Source organism: Capronia coronata, assembly GCF_000585585.1.
Source record: "Capronia coronata CBS 617.96 chromosome Unknown acBCG-supercont1.1, whole genome shotgun sequence".
Classification (NCBI taxonomy): domain Eukaryota; kingdom Fungi; phylum Ascomycota; class Eurotiomycetes; order Chaetothyriales; family Herpotrichiellaceae; genus Capronia; species Capronia coronata.
Window position 1 is genome coordinate 4,046,295 of NW_006912893.1, and position 20,477 is coordinate 4,066,771.

General features: G+C 52.1%; 8 protein-coding genes across 8 annotated transcripts; 5 read left to right on the top strand and 3 right to left on the bottom strand.

The window, feature by feature from the left end:
* Nucleotides 1-210: 210 nt before the first annotated feature.
* A1O1_01439 (uncharacterized protein) lies at nt 211-2,364 on the bottom strand (the record flags this gene model as incomplete). The annotated part of the gene is made up of 3 exons (XM_007722352.1): nt 211-1,152; nt 1,477-2,215; nt 2,267-2,364. The coding sequence occupies 3 exons, from the start codon at nt 2,362-2,364 to the stop codon at nt 211-213; spliced, it is 1,779 nt and encodes a 592-aa protein (XP_007720542.1).
* A 455-nt stretch (nt 2,365-2,819) lies between these two features.
* A1O1_01440 (uncharacterized protein) lies at nt 2,820-3,308 on the top strand. Its single transcript, XM_007722353.1, has one exon. It carries the CDS (start codon nt 2,886-2,888, stop codon nt 3,120-3,122), a length of 237 nt encoding a protein of 78 aa, XP_007720543.1. The 5' UTR covers nt 2,820-2,885; the 3' UTR covers nt 3,123-3,308.
* A 1,620-nt stretch (nt 3,309-4,928) lies between these two features.
* Nucleotides 4,929-7,052, top strand: A1O1_01441 (uncharacterized protein; the record flags this gene model as incomplete). The annotated part of the gene is made up of 7 exons (XM_007722354.1): nt 4,929-5,122; nt 5,177-5,275; nt 5,401-5,698; nt 5,729-5,850; nt 5,905-6,311; nt 6,361-6,571; nt 6,623-7,052. 7 exons carry the CDS (start codon nt 4,929-4,931, stop codon nt 7,050-7,052), a joined length of 1,761 nt encoding a protein of 586 aa, XP_007720544.1.
* A 582-nt stretch (nt 7,053-7,634) lies between these two features.
* On the top strand, nt 7,635-8,237 carry A1O1_01442 (uncharacterized protein; the record flags this gene model as incomplete). The annotated part of the gene is made up of 1 exon (XM_007722355.1): nt 7,635-8,237. One exon carries the CDS (start codon nt 7,635-7,637, stop codon nt 8,235-8,237), a length of 603 nt encoding a protein of 200 aa, XP_007720545.1.
* A 535-nt stretch (nt 8,238-8,772) lies between these two features.
* Nucleotides 8,773-9,666, top strand: A1O1_01443 (uncharacterized protein; the record flags this gene model as incomplete). The annotated part of the gene is made up of 1 exon (XM_007722356.1): nt 8,773-9,666. One exon carries the CDS (start codon nt 8,773-8,775, stop codon nt 9,664-9,666), a length of 894 nt encoding a protein of 297 aa, XP_007720546.1.
* Nucleotides 9,667-10,529: 863 nt separating this feature from the next.
* A1O1_01444 (uncharacterized protein) lies at nt 10,530-11,753 on the bottom strand (the record flags this gene model as incomplete). The annotated part of the gene is made up of 1 exon (XM_007722357.1): nt 10,530-11,753. One exon carries the CDS (start codon nt 11,751-11,753, stop codon nt 10,530-10,532), a length of 1,224 nt encoding a protein of 407 aa, XP_007720547.1.
* Nucleotides 11,754-13,105: 1,352 nt separating this feature from the next.
* On the top strand, nt 13,106-15,919 carry A1O1_01445 (trehalose 6-phosphate synthase; the record flags this gene model as incomplete). Its single annotated transcript, XM_007722358.1, has 1 exon — nt 13,106-15,919. The coding sequence occupies one exon, from the start codon at nt 13,106-13,108 to the stop codon at nt 15,917-15,919; it is 2,814 nt and encodes a 937-aa protein (XP_007720548.1).
* A 3,090-nt stretch (nt 15,920-19,009) lies between these two features.
* On the bottom strand, nt 19,010-20,086 carry A1O1_01446 (uncharacterized protein; the record flags this gene model as incomplete). Its single annotated transcript, XM_007722359.1, has 2 exons — nt 19,010-19,926; nt 19,987-20,086. 2 exons carry the CDS (start codon nt 20,084-20,086, stop codon nt 19,010-19,012), a joined length of 1,017 nt encoding a protein of 338 aa, XP_007720549.1.
* Nucleotides 20,087-20,477: the final 391 nt, after the last annotated feature.

Here is a 20,477-nt window from a genome sequence, read left to right on the forward strand (position 1 = left end):
CCTTCGACTAGGCTGAATAACCCCAGTATCAGATAATATTATCGCTTACACCTCCGGCCTTACAGATGCATCGATGACACGGTCACAAGTATCACAGCTGATCCTGGGGCCAAGACAACAAAAGAATTGGGAGAATGCATGAGTTCCATTCATCCATCAGGAATAAACAATTGCGTATATAGAGGATAGCCAGCGACAGGAGGCGTCCCATCACAATTGAGTTCCGCCCTCATCGTCAGTACTTTTGTCATCATGTTCGTCACCAAAGGTTTCAAAGTCATCAGCACCTTGATCTGAGGAGTTTCCTTCCTCTGACTCATCGTCACTGCCACTGAACTGACCCTCAGCAGCTGCCTGGTCTCCTCCTTCATCATCATCACCCGAGTCACTCTCAGCTTCGTCTTCGTCTTCGTCTTTGCCTTCTTCTGGCTCCGTAGGAAGCTCGGCCGTTCTCTTTCCAGGCATTTCACCGAGACGGCCTTCACGTCCTTCAACGATAGTGGCGGTGTCCAGATCCTCTTCAGGTGCGTTCAAACCAACTTTCTTCGATGGCGGGGTGAACCAGGGGATCTTGCCACGCAGAAAATCGTTCAGCACCATCTTCGCGACACCATCGACATCAGGCTCGCCGCCTTTCAGTAGTCTCCCGCCTTTCCGGGCGAGGATACTGAGAAATTCGATGGGATCGTTGTTGTAGTCTGCAGCTTTGACTTCATAAGTCCGCTCGATATGTCGGGGTTGCGTCCGCCGTAATACAGCCTCGATGTACTGAGCAGGGTGTTCAACGTTTTCGACCCGCACGACACCACGAAGAAGGATATCTTCTTCCGAGTCGCCGTTGCTGGGAGGCACAACACCAGGGCAGTCGATGAGATAAATTCTCTTCATTAGAGTGATGTATTGCCACACCTTCGTCTCACCAGGTATCGGTGCGACAGTGCAAACTCGCTTCTTACGTAAGGTGTTGATAATCGAGGACTTGCCAGTGTTTGGATAACCGATAAACCCCACAGAGATTTGTTTTCTTGCCGCGTGCAACGTTGAAAATTGTCGTAGAAGGGTGATCAGGGAGCCTTTGCCAAATGAATTCGTCATGGAGGCATGAAAAGCCAGCGTCGGGTATTCTTTCGACAACAATCGCACCCATTGCGCCTATTAGGAATGAATGGTCAGTATGTGTGAGACATTACTAAGAAGTGTGCTATGACTCGAGGGGCCAGAAGAAAATCGGCCCAAGCAGACCTCAACTCAAACGAAACACGCCATGCGCTCTGGTGACAAGGCTTCCAAGACGGACGCCATGCCGAAAACCACCAAGGTGGCGAGCGCGGCTTAATGTACCATAGCTGTAACAGGCGTCTTTCATGGAGACGTTGCAAAAAAAGCAAGAAAGGAGCCTTGACTTAGCGATGGAAAATGATGGGGGCCAGGGAATTTGAGGGAAGGGAGCAGGGCATATCGTAACAACGAACTTACCGCTATCTTTGTCGGCACGAGATCGCACTTGTTCAGAACGAAGATCAGATGTTTGTGTGGCGCCTCTTCACGGATGTACTTCTCGACACTCCGGCATCTGGTGCCCTCAGGGTCTCGAGCGTCAAGAACGTGGATCACAACGTCGGACGAATCGATGACTTTGTACAATTCGTTCCATATCCGTTTGCTCTGCCCTTTAGAGAAGATGGGTTCTCTGGCCGTCGTGAGCTCTACTTCTTGCTCTCCCTCCATCTGCTCGGCGGTCTGCCCACTGAGCAATTTGTTCTCTTCCAGCCGCTCCAGGTAGTTGTCGTGCATCTTGACAGACTCGCCAGCCAAATCCATCACAGAGGCAGCGTTGAGTTTCACCCGCTTTCGTTGCGACTTCGGCCCGAAGGTATCGGCGAACGGAGCAGATTCCACGGCGATCTTGGCCTGGTGTTGCTTCACCCCATTCTTGGTGTTTTCAGTGTCTCTGATCAGGCTCATCGGCAACTTGTTGGTTTTCAGCAGAACCTGATATGGATCTGAGGCCCGTTCCGCCACCGCTTGTCTAAATGATTCCAATGCCTCTTGGGTGATCACTCGAGTGTTTCCAAACCACTTCCGATTGGGCTCGACTCGTGCTGTCGGAACGTCTCGAGACTGAAACGAAGCGGCCTTGGTCACTTTCCCCTGGGCGTTTCTCTGCGCCTTGCCATCTTTCAGCATATTCAGGGTCTTGAGCTTCTTGGCAGTTCTGGTAATTCCGTTAGCACTCGGTACGAAGACTCATGTTCACGCAGCATACCGGTAGAAATTCTCCCCTTTGACTTTGACATTCCCCATGCCGTCTGATGCAACTCCCTGCCGTTCCCGGCGGGATGCCTCCTTCTTTCTCGCACCCATGATGACAATCTGTGCTGAATGATTGTCCTGGGTTTGATTATCTCGTCGGGGCACAGTTAATAGGTGAAGGAAAGGGCAAAAATGCGACTCGCTCCGCAATCTAGATTCTCCCAGAGAAAAAAGATGGAGCCGCCAAGATTTCATCCAAGGTTGCCTTTTTAGTACAAGCACGTTGCCGCCCTATATTTAGCCTTGTTTTACGCCTACTGTGCGACGCGCCGCTTTATACATCACAGCCTGATAGAGGAAATGAGACTTCCTTAGCTACCTTACCTTCTGCTGCACAATTTCAACTGCTACCAGGGAAACATGGCTTGTTGGATGTACGGCACTCGCCATAATGGACATTACTCTCACTGTACCATCTCGATCCCATAGGTATTGCATACCTGATGTGATTGAGTGACACCTGGCAAGGTTGATTATCTGCATCTTGGGCGCCGTTGGGCTTCTAAGTGGTTGTGAAAGCGAATGAATATACCCGGGACCATGGTCTGCGTCAATCTTCCACATATGAAGGCATGTGGAGCGCGCCACTACGCGTATGTCTGATGCGATATTATTACCGTGGCTGGCTGGGTGAAGGGATGGGCTTGTGGCCGTATGGAGTCCTGAACCTCGACCATTTCCAGACTGCCGAAGACTCCAGGGAGCGCGAGAAGCATAGCCCGGGTCGCAAGTTCATTCCTCTCTCCGAGCGAGACACGCAGGTCTCTGCCAGACTTGAGAGCACCTCGAACATCACTGGTCACTCTTGATTCAATGTCGCCGAAGCATGTGGTGCAGAAGGCGTCGTCCGTCTTCCCGATTGCTGGTGCTCGCAACGTGGTGCAAATCAAGGAGAGCATCCGCCTTCAAGTATTCAATTGACGAATGAGGATTTTGACGAATTCGACTGTGCCTGCGAGTTTGATCATGGCTTCCACCACATGCTTCTCCAAGGTCCTTCTGTGTGATCACTCGCAGCCCAAGCCTGCCTGGGGACTAGCTGATGTGAAGAACACGTATCTGGCAAGCACGACCTTGGACTGGCTGGAACTGCATAAACCTATTGCTTCAAACCATTATTCAAAGATGGAGTCTGGCTGATAGGACGTACGGAGTCCATCAGACACGCTACCGTTCGGAGTCTTGCAAGTTGACAGTCTTCTGGAATCGCCGTAGAAGGCGAGAATGTCCTCAATTGCTCCAGTAAAGCATTGTTTCGTATGGATCCGCTTGACTAGTCTGGATGCCACCCTGTACGGGTTGAACTCGTCCCAATTGAAATCATGCGATTGCGTGGTGGGACACCCGCAGAATCACCAGATTGCTTTAGAAGTCCTCACAGCGCCAGCCATTGGAGGTGTCTTGCACAGTACGTAGTATCCAAGTGAGAGCCACTGCGTTAATTGGGACAAGTATCGTAGTATCCAAGTGAGAGGGCCACTGCGTTATTTAGGAGAAGTATCCACGAGGGGTGAGAGTGAAGCTGGCACGGAGCGAGGTCGTCCACATTGAAGACCAGTGAGTGGCGCCGACCTTGAAGGGGTGGGAAATGTAGTCGCGCCACCCCGGATTAGGGCCAAGGTGAAGCCTCCTTGGCTCCCTGTGCTCACCCCTTGCTCTCGCTGCATGGTCGGTAAGGCGGCCAGGGGCGAGGGGTCTCACCGGTCTGGCCAATCTGTGTCTCACTGGCATCCGAAGTAAGGCTTCACGGGCCTACCAGTAACTTGAATCTCAAGTTCTTGGCCGCATGACGCGGTGTGAGCTTGACGGTTGTAGACTCGATCGTAGTTCCATCCTATAAGACACCTTCGGTAAGATACCCAAGGTAGGGGAACAGGGGAACCTGATCTCGGCAGAAATCGACCAAGTTGGCCATCACGATCACAAGTAGATCTCCTCACCTGATCCTCTGTACCGAGTATATCTGGGTATCTGGGTATCTGGGCGACTCGGAGGACACTCGTCGCCACTCTCTCGCAACCGCAGCGGCTGCTTCTGCCACTCGTCCACCTCCTACTCTGTAAGCAGGGCCCACCTGTGCGCGAAGGCCTACCTAGTCAGGGTTGGCCAGATGAACGAACGATGTCACCTCACCGAAGCAATTACCAATGTGGTTTGTGAAGGAATCCGGGAGCTGTGGCGCCGCCGAACCACTCTCGATGCGACATTGGACGCTTATCTTTCTGGAACATGACGGTAGAACAGGGCAGAATGCCTATCAGCGTCAATGTCCAAGCATCCGATGGGGTTAATTGGCCGGGGTCCCAAAGCTTGCCTTGTAGCGTTCTTTTGACGTTTCACGGCTCCACTGATAGTGAGCATTGAACGACCTGTCAGGTTCCCGATGTGGTCATCTCCAATTTTATGCCCTGGACTCCAGCTTATCGTGAGGTTGCAAGCGTTGATCATGACGGCAGTCCATCACGCATTTCATGATAAGGATGCTTGCTGTGCTTGGAGCGCATGGCATGATGCATGCGAAGCTTGGTGCTTTAAAGCCGGGGTGACCGCGGTCTTCGTCTTACTCTGTACATCTTTCGTCCCTCCCTCCTCACACACTCTTGTCGGCTGTAAACATGAGTAAAGACGAAACCAATGCGCTTGGTGACAAGCATGGCAACGATGCGCCGGGCTACACGTCGGCCTCGTTCGCCGATCATGCACGCGGTCGCCAGTTCAGCGTCGACCCCGAGGATCAGGCCATCGTGACAACCGACCAGAACAGACTTCACCGTGATCTAAAGGGCAGACACATGCAAATGATTGCCATGTGAGTTTGATCCCCGAGTCCTCGAGTGCTGTGCATACTAATCGACGGTTTTAGTGGTGGTGCAATCGGTGCTGGTCTCTTCGTCAGTTCTGGAGGTGCTTTCCAGACTGGCGGGCCTGGTTCTGTACTTCTTGGTTTCATCATTATTGGTTGGTCATACCCTGCGAGAGCGAGAACGAGGACTGCGATACAGTAGCTAACGCGTTTTTAGGTCTCATGGTGTATGTTTCTTGGATATCGGAAGACTTTGTCCTCTGCTGACACAGTCATTTATTCAGCTACCTCATGATGCAGGCCCTCGCAGAGATGTCCGTCATGTATCCGATCAACGGTGCCTTCACCATGTACATCGTTCGCTTCGTTGATCCCTCTTTGGGGTTTGCTTGTGGCTGGGAGTACGCCATCAGTTGGCTGACGGTCCTTCCCTTCGAAATCTCGGCGGCATGCAATATCATCCACTACTGGCCAGGCTCGGACGGTATCAACAACAGTGCTTGGATCGTGCCGCTGCTGGTCGCTTTGATTTGCATTCAGTTTTTTGGTGTGAAGGGATATGGCGAGGCAAGTTCACTCGACGTCTGTTGGAGGCTATGCTAATTAAAACAGGTCGAATTTGCCCTCAGTCTCCTGAAGGTCATCGCCTGCATAGGCTTCATGATTCTTGGAATAATTATCGACTGCGGTGGCGTTCCAACGGATCACAGAGGCTACATTGGCGCAAGATACTGGTAATTTTATACTATGAGTGGCTCGGTACCGACGATGCTGATGGTTTGAAACAGGCATTCCCCTTACGAGGCCTTCCTCAATGGCTTCCACGGCTTCTGTAGCGTCTTCGTCACCGCGGCGTTCGCCTACACTGGCACCGAGCTGACCGGGCTTGCTGCTGCGGAAACGCAGGACCCCAAAAAGGAGATTCCAAAGGCCTCGAAACAGGTCGTATGGCGTATCGCTATCTTCTACATTGTCAACCTTTTCCTCGTTGGTTTGATCGTACCGGAGAACAGCCCCTTGTACAGTGGCAAAGGTTCCGAATCGCGACACTCGCCCTTTGTCATTGCAATTCAGCTTGCTGGCATAAAGGCCCTCCCCTCGATTTTCAATGCTGTCATCTTGATCTCTGTCATGAGCGTTGCAAACTCGTGCACTTTTGGCTCGACTCGAACCATTCAGGCTCTCGCTGCAAATGGTGCGTACGTGACTCCATAATTTGTTCACGGCGCTAACTTCATCCACAGGAATGGGTCCTAAGATCCTGGCCTACGTTGACAAGAAGGGCCGTCCTGTGTCTGTTGTCATTCTCCAGATTGCATTCGGCTGCCTGGCATTCATCAACTTGGCGCATGATGGCGGAACGATTTTCAACTGGCTCCTGTCGTTGTCGGGTCTTGCCATCCTCTTCGTCTATGGCAGCATCGCTCTGGCTCATATTCGCTTCCGTGGGGCATGGTAAGCAACAGACTGCACGGTCCGCTCCGCTCGGTGACTAACTACTTACAGGAAGGCCAACGGTCATTCCCTGGACGAGCTCCCCTACAAGGCTGCTTTCGGCGTCTGGGGCTCGTATCTGTGCCTGCTCATCAACGTGGTCAGCCTTATGGCTCAGTTCTACGTTGCACTGTATCCAGTCGGCGGCCCTTATCTGGATGCCGACACCTTCTTCCAACTCTACCTCGCGGGCCCTCTGCTTATCTTCCTGTACCTGTGTTGGAAGATCTATGACTGGTTCGACCACCCAGAAGAGCGAAAATGGTTCATCAGGACGAAGGATATCGATATCTACACGGGCATGAGAGAGGCTCAGCTCATGATCAGCGGCGTAGATGTTCCGGAGGAGCAGAGACGCGCTAGCATTGTAGAGATGCAGGAGGAAAAGAAGAAGAGAGGCCCCAAGGATTATATCATGTCGGGTCTGAGAAACATCATTTGAATGGTGCAAGGTCACGACCGATCATCATGTACTACAAGACAGCGATTTGTAGTCGCTATGAATGGGTACAAGTGATGGGAGGGTGGAGGTTGAGTCGGCATGCAGGTGTGATGGAGTGGTAGTAAAGAGGACGATGGACCACATATTGAACCATTCAGACTACGCACCACTTCTCTAGCATTACTGCTCGTGGGTTTGTCGAGCTGGTAGTACCAGAAACTAATATCAGTCTTGGGTATGTCCCAAGATGAGAAGTTCCGCGTCAGACCGGGGGTTACTCGCTCTTGTGCTCTCACAGCTCCAGCCGGGTTCTACTTAGTCAGCCGTCTTTAGTGGGGGGCCTTATCGAAGGGCGTGCGGTCGATGAATGAGTAGATTGGAGAGTTCTGAGACGTCGAGACATACTACATGAAGTAGTGTATCAGTCACTCGCCCAGTCTCGCCTCGTATTTTATCAATGCCGCTTCTGCCTATCCCTCGGCCCGGTATCCAGGAGGATGTATCCGTCGAAGGCGAGTTCAATCGAAGGGGGAAAACCTCATCTTGATAACGATCATCCAGGAAGGCAAACCAACCATCAAAATGGTCAATGAAGCAGGCATGCTCGGCAAGATTGGCTTCAACTCCCTCGGTGTCGGGGTCGTCTCCAACGCCATTAGAGTCCAAGGAGTCGATCCCAGCCGGATCCCCGTCCACCTGGGTCTGCGGATCGTCTTGGAAAGTGCGTCTGCCAAGGAGGCCATCGCGGCCCTCGAAGCGATGGGCATGGCGGCGTCGGCACACATGTTGATCGGCGACGCCGACTTCGCGCAGGGCTGCGAATTCACGTCCAAGACATTCATCAAGCTGCCAATCGACTCGCGCGGACGGATCATGCACTCCAACCATCTCCATGCCGAGCACACAGGCCTTAACGAGGACTTCTGGCTCAAAGACTCGTTCTTCCGAGTCGAACAGATGGAGACTTTGACCGACGCCATCACCGGCGAGCCTTCAAGTTTGGACGTCTGTAACGTCTTCAAGGACGAAACAGAGTTCCCTTTTGCCATCTGTCGGGCTCAAGAACAGGGCTCTAATTGTGCGACGCTATTTAGCATTGTGATGGATCTCAAATTGAAGGAAGCGGTCGTCATTCAAGGCAGGCCCACTCACCCAGATGCGACATTTGTATTGAGACTCGATTAAACTTAGGGTACGCGTGAGCTCTGAAGATACTACTATTCACCTACTAGAAGCAAGGCTAGCTCCATACAATACCAGCGTCTGCATCATTAGGTCATACCGGTTCGAGGAGTCTGGCAGTAGGCGAGAAGTCACAGGGTTGTCTCCCGAAAAGGAACACTGTCGTCGTATCGAGGCTCGTTATAATGTTGCGATAAAATAGTAGGTTCAGTTTGACACTCGACAAGTAATGTTAAACTCTTCCAAGGTCCTCCAGCCAATATGGACCAGATGTTGGGTTTCCTATAGTTGTGGTTGAGATGTACAGCCTTATGAAGCCTTGAGAATTCCACATAACAAACTGGCGCCAAGCTTTGGTGGAGTATACTTCCGAATCGGGCATAGTGTAGACTTCAGATTCTGAGAGTCGAACTTGAACGTCTGTAATGCTCAATATCTGGGACAATTGCTTCACGAAGTTACCATCCCGCGATCCTCATCGTCTCCCTGTCTCCGCCGGGTTCTCACCACCGGTTACTATACAAGGCAGCTCCCCACGATGGAGACGTTACCCAGCTCCATGTGTCGAGCGTGCCGACTGCGGCTCCTCAAACCATCTTCAACCCGAGGCTTCAGCACATCCGCAGCGCGCACGCACATTCCTCCCGAATCACCGGTCTTTGTCGACGTGCCAGAACCATATCAGTCCATTCGCGAGCGACCCATTCCGGCCAAAGGCCTCCTCCCTGTCCCTCGTGAGCTCTTCCCCGCCCGCCGCCCGGACAAGCCAGGCAAGGAGTATCTAGCGAATGTGACACGGGACCCTCTACCGAAGAATGTTGTGCCAGAGGAGGAGCTCACAGAATTGGGCAAGTACAAGAGGCGGATGGCCGAGCTGCGCAAGTCGTATCTTCGCGATGGCCTGAAAGAGCTGCATCGTCGGAAGAAGTCGATTGACGCTCAGCTCGTACAGCGCAGTGCACATAAATGGCACGAGAGTGCTCGGCTAGCCGCGCAGCAGGAGCGAGAGGATGAACGGCTGACTAGGATCTCCGTACCTTCGGCCATGCAGCCCCAAAAACCACTGCAGTTGTCTCCTGAGGAAGAGCTGGCAATTTACAATGCGCGCAAGGCCGCACATGACGCGCGAGTGGCTGCTAAGCATGAGCAGCGCCTTGAGAAGCTACACACGCTCTACATGAATGCTCGTGGCTTCATCACTACAAAAGACCAGCTGGCAGCGGCGCTGGATGCGACTTTCACGACGACCAGGAGTATCTGGCGCTCTGGCAAGCCGGATACAGTGGAGGAAATGATTCGGCGTGGCCGGGACAGGACATCCGACCAGGGCCGTGGTGGAATGATGCTCGCTACCGATGTCAATGAGCGGGCCCTGCGTGACCAGGAACGCATGCAAAAGATCGCCGAGAAATTGAGCGGGGGAAAGATTTAATTGTGTAGAGCATGTCCTTCGCTGGGTATGGTCGTCAGATCAAGGACGTTGGTACAACGACGGTGAGGATGGAGACGGAGTGACAGAGACGATGGTGTACAATATCATATTGGTGCAACAAGAACCTGGCGTATTGTCCAGAACGTGGCAAGCTGTCTCATATATAAGCTTCGTATCGGGTTCTGGCAAGCACTTTTTCAACCGCCACGAGGCATACTCCTCACAGACCGGTTTTGAATCCGCGTCGCTGACAGAGTGATACAATTTCCGAGTTGTCCACATAAGGTATACAGAGAGTTTCCCCGGATCTTGTTGCCGCCAAACGGAAAACCCAACGCCTGGCTGTGACGTTATTGGGATTGTATCTGTAGCGCACCACTGGGTGCCTATGCACCGCCAGCTTTGGTTCTCGCACCGTGGTCTTCTGCACGAAGGTCGGTGTGTTTAGATGTGTGACAGATTTCATGCGGCAGTTGTGTACATCAGCCGGCGGCAAACGCACTGCGCGCGCGTTTTCCAGGGCCAGAGTTATCCCTTGGCCCTGTCGTTTCTGACATTCCTTTAGCTCAGTGACCTGACACTGCTACATTCCGAATAGGACCGTAGCATGATTCATCATTGTGAATTTGTAGACGCCTTGTGCTTGGGGAGGACTGTGTCCTCAACGACGCCGCTGGCTTCCCAAGGACCGCCTGAGGATGGGGAAATGTGTTTGGTGAATCTGATAATAGGCCATGCATCGTGGACGAGAGGGTCGATGCTTACCCAGCCAATGCGCCGTCCACTTCCAAGATAGTCGACGAGAGTCTTCAACATGCACTGAAAAGGACTGTCTCTTCTGCGCTGGGGATGGGGATTGTAATTCATGTCAACGCACGAATACCCAGCCCCACGCTTCGAGTCTCAAACAACTCTATCAAGCCGGCACCCAGACATTCTTCAACGACCCAATCGAAATTCAGACCGTAGAGGTCTCTCCATTTCTTGGTTTTAGCTGGCATAACCCCGGAAAACTCTCCCCGGATGCGTTTGGCGACAGAAGCGCGATTGTCGGAGTCAACTGCGCCGTCCCACCGTTCTCGGAGGAGATATAGAGGTCCTTCCCTGTATTTTGATTTGCCCAAGAGTTCCAGCAGATGTGCACGACCAGCGCTCAAAAGCCTGAGGTAAGGACCGATGTTCGGCACAGAAAGAGCCAAGTCGCTTCCTTGAAAGGTCTGACTGAAGTGAAGACTAGACTGGCGCCGCTTCGCAGTCCCGACACCGCCTAGATTCTCGAATGCTGCATCTCCGCCAACGGCATCGGACGTACCTGAAGCGGCACGGGAGATTTTGGTTGTGGAAACCAGGGATGAACCTGCAAGAGACAGACTGCGGGAGCCGGAAAGACTTGAAGAGACGAGAAAGCCTGCTCGAGTTAAAGCGGTCACATGGGAGGGAGGAAGATCCCGGGGCGATATGAAGGTTGCACGAGGCTGACGACGAAGCACATTGCAAAAGTCAGTCACGACGTCTGGCGCGACGTGGCTTCGTTCAAGGAGGGTTTGCAAGTCATTCATAAGGATCAGAACCTCGCCCGTGCCACTGATATCGTTACCGCGGCCGGTGACCTTGATCTTGCGCAGCTTACCGGCCGATTGCAAGGCAGCAATCTGCCGCTCCGTCTTGGATGAAGCAGCAATCAAGGCGTGGACATGTGCCAGTGTCACCACCGAGGGCATGTTCCTTTGAAAATTGAGGACCTCGGATATCCGTACACTGTTCATACCTGCCCGGTCTGGGATAGCGGCGAACATGGACATGCGCGTGTGTTGCACAGCAGACAACACATCTTGCGCCGAGTCCACGGAGATGGTGGTCAAGATCTTGCCACTAGGCACAAGGCGCTCCTCAGCCTCATCGTCTTCCTCGTCTACGTCTTCAAGTTTGTTGAAAGCATCAGACACGGATTTGGACCTTTGTGATGATGCTTTGGTACGCGGAGCGTTCGCGAAAGGCGACGAGGAGTGCCGACGAGCAGATGAGACGGATCTCTGGGCCGGTTTAGTGATGCGTGATGAGTGGGCCGCAGTAAGATACAGCGGCATGGCGGAGAGGACGACAAGGGTGGGATAGAACAGGCTGGGTTGGATAGTCCGGCTTAGAAGACGACATTTGAGCTGTTTCTGATGTAGTGGTACGAAATTGGAAGGCGTTGATCCCTTCGTCTGAATAGTGGCATGAGGGATGCAGATGGCAGGAGAATTTACGAGAATTAGAAGGCTCAAGCCTGACTCAACTTGGGAGAGAGGTTTGCAGGCAGAACGCGTTGGACAAACCCGGAACACGTCCCGGGCCAGTAGGAATTGAGCAATGTTGTTGCCTAAGATACCGTAGTAGTAGGTAAGTCCTACTGGAGTGACAACTATTAGCGGGCTTCAAATCCGAGGAGGGGCACCACTATAGCAGCTCTGCATCGGCTGCGGGAGCCTACAGAGTGCTCTGTAGTACCTTAGGGAGCCTCCTAAGCCCTGGTCGCTACCCAGGTTCAGGCTCTGAGCCTCTGACCTCACCCCTTCAAGTTCCCATCCACCGTTTAGCCTCCAGCCAATAGTGGTTTTGTCTGGACAGCGACTCCCCACCACGTGCGTCATTTTAACCAATGTTTTCTAACCCCGGCGGCACCAACAAGAATAACCACCGGATCTTCGCGCCTTTTGTGCTGTCTAAAGTTGTTAAAGATAAAGAAGGCACCCTGTTCAGGTTAGAACGGTATTAACTTAGGCACTATCAAGGCTGACTAGCCAAATACGAACTTTAGCAGCCCTGCAGATCACGATGTTGGAATTCACTAGAACTCAGTCAACAGCAAATTGAACAAACGAGTAATGGTGGCAGCCACCAGAGGCACCTCCTATAGCATTCGATAGGCCTTCCATGTGCAACGTGGAGATATTGCCAGCCTCCACGTCTTGTCCCAGGTCATCTTCCGCCCCAATGGAATGCTAGTCGAGAACGAGCAACCTGTATGACACGCAGTTCAAGTTTCCGAGTCCAACAAAATAGGATTTCAACGGCTCCATGAACCGGTCTTGTTTTCCCTCCCATCGGCACTATTTTGCTACACCACCCCTGTGTACTTCACACAACTCTCTTCCCTCCTGCGTCGTTGCAGCCTCGCTCTGTCAAATCTTAGAGACGGCCGGATCTCTAGTTGCCTGCAGTTGGTCCGTCATCCGCTCCTTCGATCTTGCGCCGCTGCTTGGGCCCCTCGGTGACTCGAATGACCTCGACGCCCTTCCGCTCTCTGCCTCGAACGTCACAAGCCCGCAACACGTACACGAGTTTTATCGGATCGTATTGCGCAGCAAGGACCTCTGATTGACCCCAGCACAGATCTACTGTGGTGGCCGATCGTAAACTGCGTTGAGGGTTTCTTGGTAACAATACTTTTGCAACCATGACTGTCTTCGTGGCTACTCTCTTCCTACCCTATACCATCAACTTTGATGCACCTTCAAGCTCTCCTCCTCCAGAGCGCGCAGAAGTGCCAAAGCCACCATCGACCTTTTCTCAAAGTACCGTCCCACAGACCCCCCTGCCCGATGGCCAAAGTGTGAGCTTATTCACACCTGCCCCTGGCATTGGTGCTGGTATCGGTCAAAGCCCAAGTGCTTTGATTCAAACTCCAGGTGCAACAACCGACCATGAAAAGATCTTCCTTCCTCACGTCGACCGGCCCATCAGTCTGACTCTCCCTCGAACCAACCAAACGTCTCGACCTGCACTGGCACGAGATCCTCGAGCGATTTCCCGCCATGATCTCCATTCCCCGGGTTGGGGCAAGACCATTGGATGGAATCAACCTCCCTCACGTGCGAAGTCGCCCCCTCCGAGCTCGATCTTGAAGCATGCGGCGGCCGAGGCCAAGGACAAAGCTGATAAGGCTGCGGCAGCTGCCATGTCCACCTTACAAACTAAGAGGGGGCGGCAACACAAAAGAACAAGGACGTTCAGTCATGAACGACGGTTCTCAGAATACAACTACACGGTAGAACGGGCACTCCTGGGAAATGGAGGGCTCTTCAATGCCATCGATGCTGCAGCTGAAGCCGGGAGTCTAGAAGAGAAGACCTGGGTTGGGACTCTGGGATGTCCGGTCGATGTACTGGATGATCCTCTCAAGGAAAACATTGCAGAAAAGTTGGAGAATGACTACGACTCGTTGACGGTCTATGTCAGCGACAGCGATCTCAATGGCCATTACGAGCATTACTGCAAGACCATCCTTTGGCCCGTCTTCCATTACCAAATACCAGATCACCCGAAAAGCAAGGCGTATGAAGACCATTCATGGGTCTTCTATGTCAAGGTCAACGAGGCGTTCGCCGATCGCATCGCAAAGAACTACAAGAAAGGAGATGTGATTTGGATTCACGACTACCACCTCCTGCTGGTGCCTGGTCTGCTGCGCCAACGGCTGCCAGAAGCGGAAATCGGCTTCTTCTTGCATACAGCCTTCCCATCTTCGGAGATTTTCCGATGTCTGGCCGTGCGAAGCGAGCTTTTGGAAGGGATTCTTGGAGCCAACATGATCGGATTTCAAACGGACGAATACTGTCATCATTTCCTGCAGACATGCAGTCGCTTGCTCAATGTTGAAGCTACCAAGTACGGAGTCATTCTCGAAGACGGACGATTTGTCCATGTCAGCACGTGCCCCGTCGGTATTGACCCCAAGTCCCTGGAGCAGCAACGTCGCCTGCCCGAAGTCTCTGAATGGGTGCAAATCATTCTAGACAAGTATCGTGGGAAACAGATCATCGTGGCCCGAGACAAGCTGGACAACATTCGTGGAGTGCGGCAGAAGATTCTATCATACGAACTGTTCCTCAACAAATATCCCGAGTACAAGGACAAGGTTGTTCTGATCCAAATTGCTACCTCTTCCACTGAGGACCCCGAATTGAGTGCCACAGTGGCCGACATTGTCACGCGGGTCAATTCCATCCATTCGACCTTGGCTCATCAGCCATTGGTGTTTTTGAAGCAAGATATTGATTTTGCGCAGTATCTGGCCCTTCTTACTGTTGCAGAATGCCTGATGATCACCAGTTTACGAGAAGGAATGAACCTGACAAGCCACGAGTTCGTCATCTGTCAGGATGGCCAATTTTGCGACGCCAAGTACGGACCATTAATCCTTAGTGAGTTTACAGGTTCGGCTACTGTCTTTGGCCACAACGCCATTCTGGTCAATCCATGGCACTACAGCCAATGTGCCGCGGCAATCAAGCAAGCCCTTGACATGCCTCTTCCGGAGAAGGAACGTCGGTGGAAGGCTATGCACGATATTGTCGTGAAGCAAAATGCAGTGGAGTGGTTCGATACCTACACCAAGGCGTTAGACCGTGCCTGGAAAGAACATTCCATTCGCGACTCCACGTCTGTACCGCGCCTGTCGTTGTCTTCGGTCAAACCGAAATATCTCAAAGCTGAGAAACGCCTGATCATTCTTGACTATGAGGGCACTTTGGCGTCATGGGGATCTCCCACAGACATCATTCTGACCACTCCCAAGAGATCCATCGATGTGTTGAATGATCTGATCGAGGACAAGAAAAACACCGTCTATGTGATGAGCTCTCGCATGCCGGAGGAAATGGAACGACTGTTCAGTCCTGTTAGTGGGCTCGGGATGATTGCAGAGAACGGCGGATTCTTGCTCGAGGCCGGCTCGGACGAATGGGAGGAGTTGGCCAACCTTGAACACTTCAAGAACTGGAAAGGTGGCCTTAGGAGTATTCTCCAATACTACGTGGAGAGAATCGAGGGTAGCAAGATTGAGGAACGACATTGCTCTTTGATCTTCGACTACAGCGACGCTGACGATCGTGCGGGAGCCTTCAAGCAGGCGGGAGAGTGTGCCAATCATATCAACGATGCGTGCCGTGACCAAAACGTCAACTGCGTCCCAATCGAAGATGGACTGTTCATTTCCGAGATGGAAGTCAACAAGGGATTGGCGACCCAGATGATCAGTGACCGGATGGAGAAGAGCGGGATGGGGCTACCGGAATTCCTCTTGGTCATTGGGGATTCTCGAGAGGATGAATATGCGTTCAACTGGGCACATAAGCTGGAGAAAGCAGGCAAAATACGAGATGTGGTGACTGTGACTCTTGGTGCCAGAAGCACCGAAGCTTCGGCCACATTGACTCAGGGCGTGACTGGTAAGTTTGATGGGTCGTCTGGATATTTGAAGCTTCGCTAACATGATCCTAGGTGTATTGTCGATCCTCGAGAAACTGGCGCGAACTTCACAGCAGCCGGAACAGTCAAGATAGACCATGTTTGACGGGTTGTCTGTGTGATACTCTCATTCTTATAATGCGGACACGGGATACGCAGCGATATCATATTCCTGATCGATGGTGTTTGGTGGCATGATGATAGATGGTGACATGCTTTAAGATGCCATTGCAGTCAAGCGATAGACCACGGAAGTTGCATTCATAAAGCGTATCCTCAGAAAGTATGGGACGATTCCAAGGAGGCTTAGAGACACCGAGCTGGCATTGCGCACTGTTGTAGGAATGTTGACTGGTTCATACCTCAACTATCCCATTTCCAAAGTTTCAGGCCTACACTGTCGAGCTGTCAGGTTCCGGCTTATGTGACTCTGCAACATGATGAAGCTGCATCATGCCTAATCGATGTGATCGGATATCTTACATGATCAGCCTGACCACCTGTTCAACAACTGGACACCCGTTCATCGCGTGGTGTGCCTGTCAGCCCCCACATTCAGTTTCAGGCGACGGAAGGCATGATGGGGCTTTCTCATTGCATTGTCTTGATCCCTGGTTCGCCTCGCCTTTCTTGTCGCTTAACTGCGCCTTGTCAGGCTGTCAGCCCTAGATGGCGCCCTCCAATCACAGAAGCCGAAACCTTGGATGCCGATCCTGGGGTCTATGTTGTTGTTCATGCAGAGTAGAGTCGCAGTGCTCATCATGCATGTACCAGAGATGTGGTCTGGGGACGCTGTCAGTGTCACGCCTGACCGAGCAGCATGGATACAAACTGAATGTTTGTTAGTGTGTGAAATGGTAAGCAAGGAACAGAGAGACGGGGACGGGGAAGGTCCCAGCATCTCAAGATATATATATATAAGCTGAACCATCCGTCCCGGCAAGAGGTAAGTTTGGTGTCATATCTACCTTGGTTCTTACCTTATACATGATACACAGGTGACAGGATTGTGTATAACCACATCCCATCCCATCCCAGGCCAGCGTCGTTGTCTTTGATATTTCTAGCAAGTTTACCTACATACTCAGGATCGCGTCTCTGCCTCTGCTCTAGTATTTACATTCAACGGCAGACATAAGAGTTCTCAAGCCCGAAGAGTGATTATACTTGTCTCGACTCTTCAAGCTGGCTGTCTAGGTTTGGGGAATACACTAAGAGTCCAGGACATCAGAAGCGGACACCACACAAGATATCACTTTCCATACGAATATCAGATTCCAATCCACGAGCAGTGTTCAGGAGCACCTCGACAGAGTCACCGACGAAGACAGAGACAGAGGAAATAAGAATCAAGAAACAAAAACAACCACAACCACAATGGCTTCCGGATACTTCGCGCGCAGATCGGCACTCTCGACCAATTCACCACCTGACACATCTCTATCCATGTTCTTCTTGCAAGCGGCGAGACCGTCGATACCAAGAGAACAAGGACGGGAATTTGAAATGACTACGCGTCGTAAGGCAGCATCATCGTCCACTTCGGATTGGAGATCCAGTACGTCTACAACTTCAGGGTCCAGTTGTACTTCCAGTTCGTCTTCGGTACACCTCGAGTTACCAAGTTGTGCCAGAAGCTCGGAGACGTCCGGGACAACAAAGAGCTCGTCGTCAGGCTCAGCGTGAAGATCTTGACACTCGGCATCTGTTCTCAACCATCTGTACCACCAGAAACCGGATGTCACTGTCGGGTCAGGCTGGTCTGGGGTCATTCACACGTGGACTTCTTCGCCCTTGGGAAGTATCTGAGGCAGGAAGGTTGGAAATTCGAATACTCCGACAAAGAGATATTTCGGCCGCGGCAACCCTCGAATGCATACACTACATGCATAATGGACCCTTGGACGTGACAGTCAATGACTCGGTTCAACGAAAAGGAGAAATCAAAAGTCATTCGGCTCAGCCTCTCAGGCAAGGCTGCAAAGGGTAACGAGGGATGCTGAATAGCGCACATGAGGGTGCTGCCGCTGAAAACAGCTTGCCCACCACTTGCCCACCATCGCAGCAGCAGATGCGGCCATAGCCAGGCATGACACGATGTCTATCTGGTCGTAATCAATGAGGACGATAGATTATCCATCTGCTGGGACCAAAACTTCCGAGTTGCGGCAGTTGTGTGACGGCAGAAGAAGTTTGATCCGGAACAGTGGGAAGTGGACACGATGGCACAAGGCTGACGAATGACACGCAATTGCGGGATGGGTCGAACTTGGACATGGATTTAACATACGTTTATAGAGATACTGGTATATATATATACACCCGAGCGTGGTCCAGAGTACCAATGGGCGCAACAAAAGAGTAGTGCGTATTCCCCAGCCTAGAATCTGGATTGATGCCGTTGGAAACAAGGAGACTCGCCACTTTCTGATGTTCTAGCACACGCTCCCTGAATTGTTGCCAGTTGGCCTTGTATTGAGATTCCTCGTGCTATCGCAAAACACATTTCATATTTAGCCCTACCCTTCTCCAACGGCTCGGACAAGAGGTTGGTAGTAGCCATTTTCCTCATGTATGTCTGCAGCTGCATAGAAACCACGCTGGCAGTTGTGCTGACGGGGCCCGACTTGTCAAAGGAGAAGAACAGCGATGTTCTTCAAGGCCATGAACACAAGCGGGAAAGTTGGACGATTGATTATCAACGTATCTTGCTGAGCTGAAGGTCTTGCTTGCGTCCGTTCGCCCTAGGGGGCTTAATGAAGCCGGCTAGGGTGCATATCCGTTGTTCAGCCTTCCCTTCGTTGGGCTTGGGAGTAGCGGATGAAGCTAGAATTGATAGATCAACTGATCCAGTCGGGATTTCTGGCCGGCTCCTCATCTCCCAAGGTAGATTCGATACCTGCCTTCCAGACATAGGGTCACTTTGTCTCTTCCAGCAGCCAGGCACAGTCGTCCGAAAATATCGTCTGGAATATCTGGTTTGACCCATCTTTGCTGAAGCATATCTAGAATATCTTCATGACCTACCTACCTACCTTGATGTATCTGGGATCACTCCCGAGAGCATTCTTGCTTGGGAGCTCGCATGCAGCAGACGCCAACGCCGTCTTTTCTATAATTTCGCACTTTTCCCCTTTCGAGTAGTGTTCCTTGACGCATCGACAACCAGACTGGCGTGGCAACTCGTGGCGACCAGCTCATTATCAACGTCCCAGACTTCAACATCAAGATCGAACCTTCCATTCCTGATAGCCTTGGCCTTAACCCGGACGAACAACCACTCGACTCCTTCAGGAGGTAAGAGTTTCTTGACATCCAGATTCAGCGCGAGCGTAGGATACCAGTATTTGGCACGGGGCTCACTGGACCGCAGATAATCCTGCAACTCGGTTTCGGAGTGCTGGCCCAACGCCGCCTCTTCGACGAAGGGGTTGACGTAGCTCTCCACGATCTGAGGGAACATATCGACAACAAACCCCAAAGCGTCGGTGGTCCAGCGACCATTTGCGACCTTTCCGCCGGGGGCAAAGCGAACCCATTGATCGTTGATTGCCTTGGGCCGCCCTACAGGCTTCCGGTCTGGACGGACCAGGAACATCTGGATGTTCTGGGCGGCGCGTCTGAACTGGGGAAACGGATCCTTCGATCGTAAGGTATAGTTTGCGTCCTGGCCCTGTGAGCCCAACAATGCGAGGTCGGCCGGAAGCACGCGCGGGTATGGCTCATAAGCTGTGTCTAGGCTCAACCCCGATTCGGTGCTGAGGTTGCTCATCATGATGTATCCTTCTGCTTCATCTTGCCATTCTCCGTTGTGGTCTTGTTGCTGCGAGAGCGTGATGTGTAGATTGCTAATGCGCGCCCCGAGTTTGACGTCCTTCACTGTAAACAGCGCCGGGCCAACGGAGGTGCGCCGCAGGAATTCTAGATGTAGGTTTATGGGATGTGGTTCGGAGCGGGTGCGGTGGGTGAGGGACATGTGTGTTCGGGCGACGACGAGGAACGCAGAGGTGACATAGCCGCCATTGGGGACTGAAGTGATACTGGTGTCAGCACAAACAAAGTGACAGCGGTCGATTGTCTATGACTGACCTGTTCCTATACACCATTCGTTCTCCAGGGATACGGTGTATTTGTGCGAAGAGAGTTGCTTGACGGGTAGGACGTCTGCAAAGGTTGGCGCCATGGCCATGGAGGGCACACCAGACAACGTCGTTAGAAGGTCTCGACAATCAAGGGCATTCTTTCCTGACAGCTGAGTGACACGAGAAGATCAACCACGAAAGGATCAACAACAATCGACTCACGGAAGTTTGTAAGGTACCTTATGTATGATCAGATCTAGGGGAGATAGATGGACAGGGGAGGAAATCCGCTGGGAACAGAGCCTCGGCTCAGATGCAGTACAGCGGCAGATGAGGAGCAATACTGTTCATTCCGGCTATTCCTTGGGCTTGGGTACAGATGTACCTTGGTAAGCCGGATCTGCTGTCAATGATGGGATTGATCTTCGATCAGATGTGGATATGGGATGACAAGATAGCATCATGATGGTAGAGACAAGAGGCAGACTCAGTCCGTAA

What these genes read in the sequence shown, in the direction of transcription:
- A1O1_01440 (XM_007722353.1), top strand. Translation starts at nt 2,886, where the DNA reads ATGTGGAGCGCGCCACTACGCGTATGTCTGATGCGATATTATTACCGT.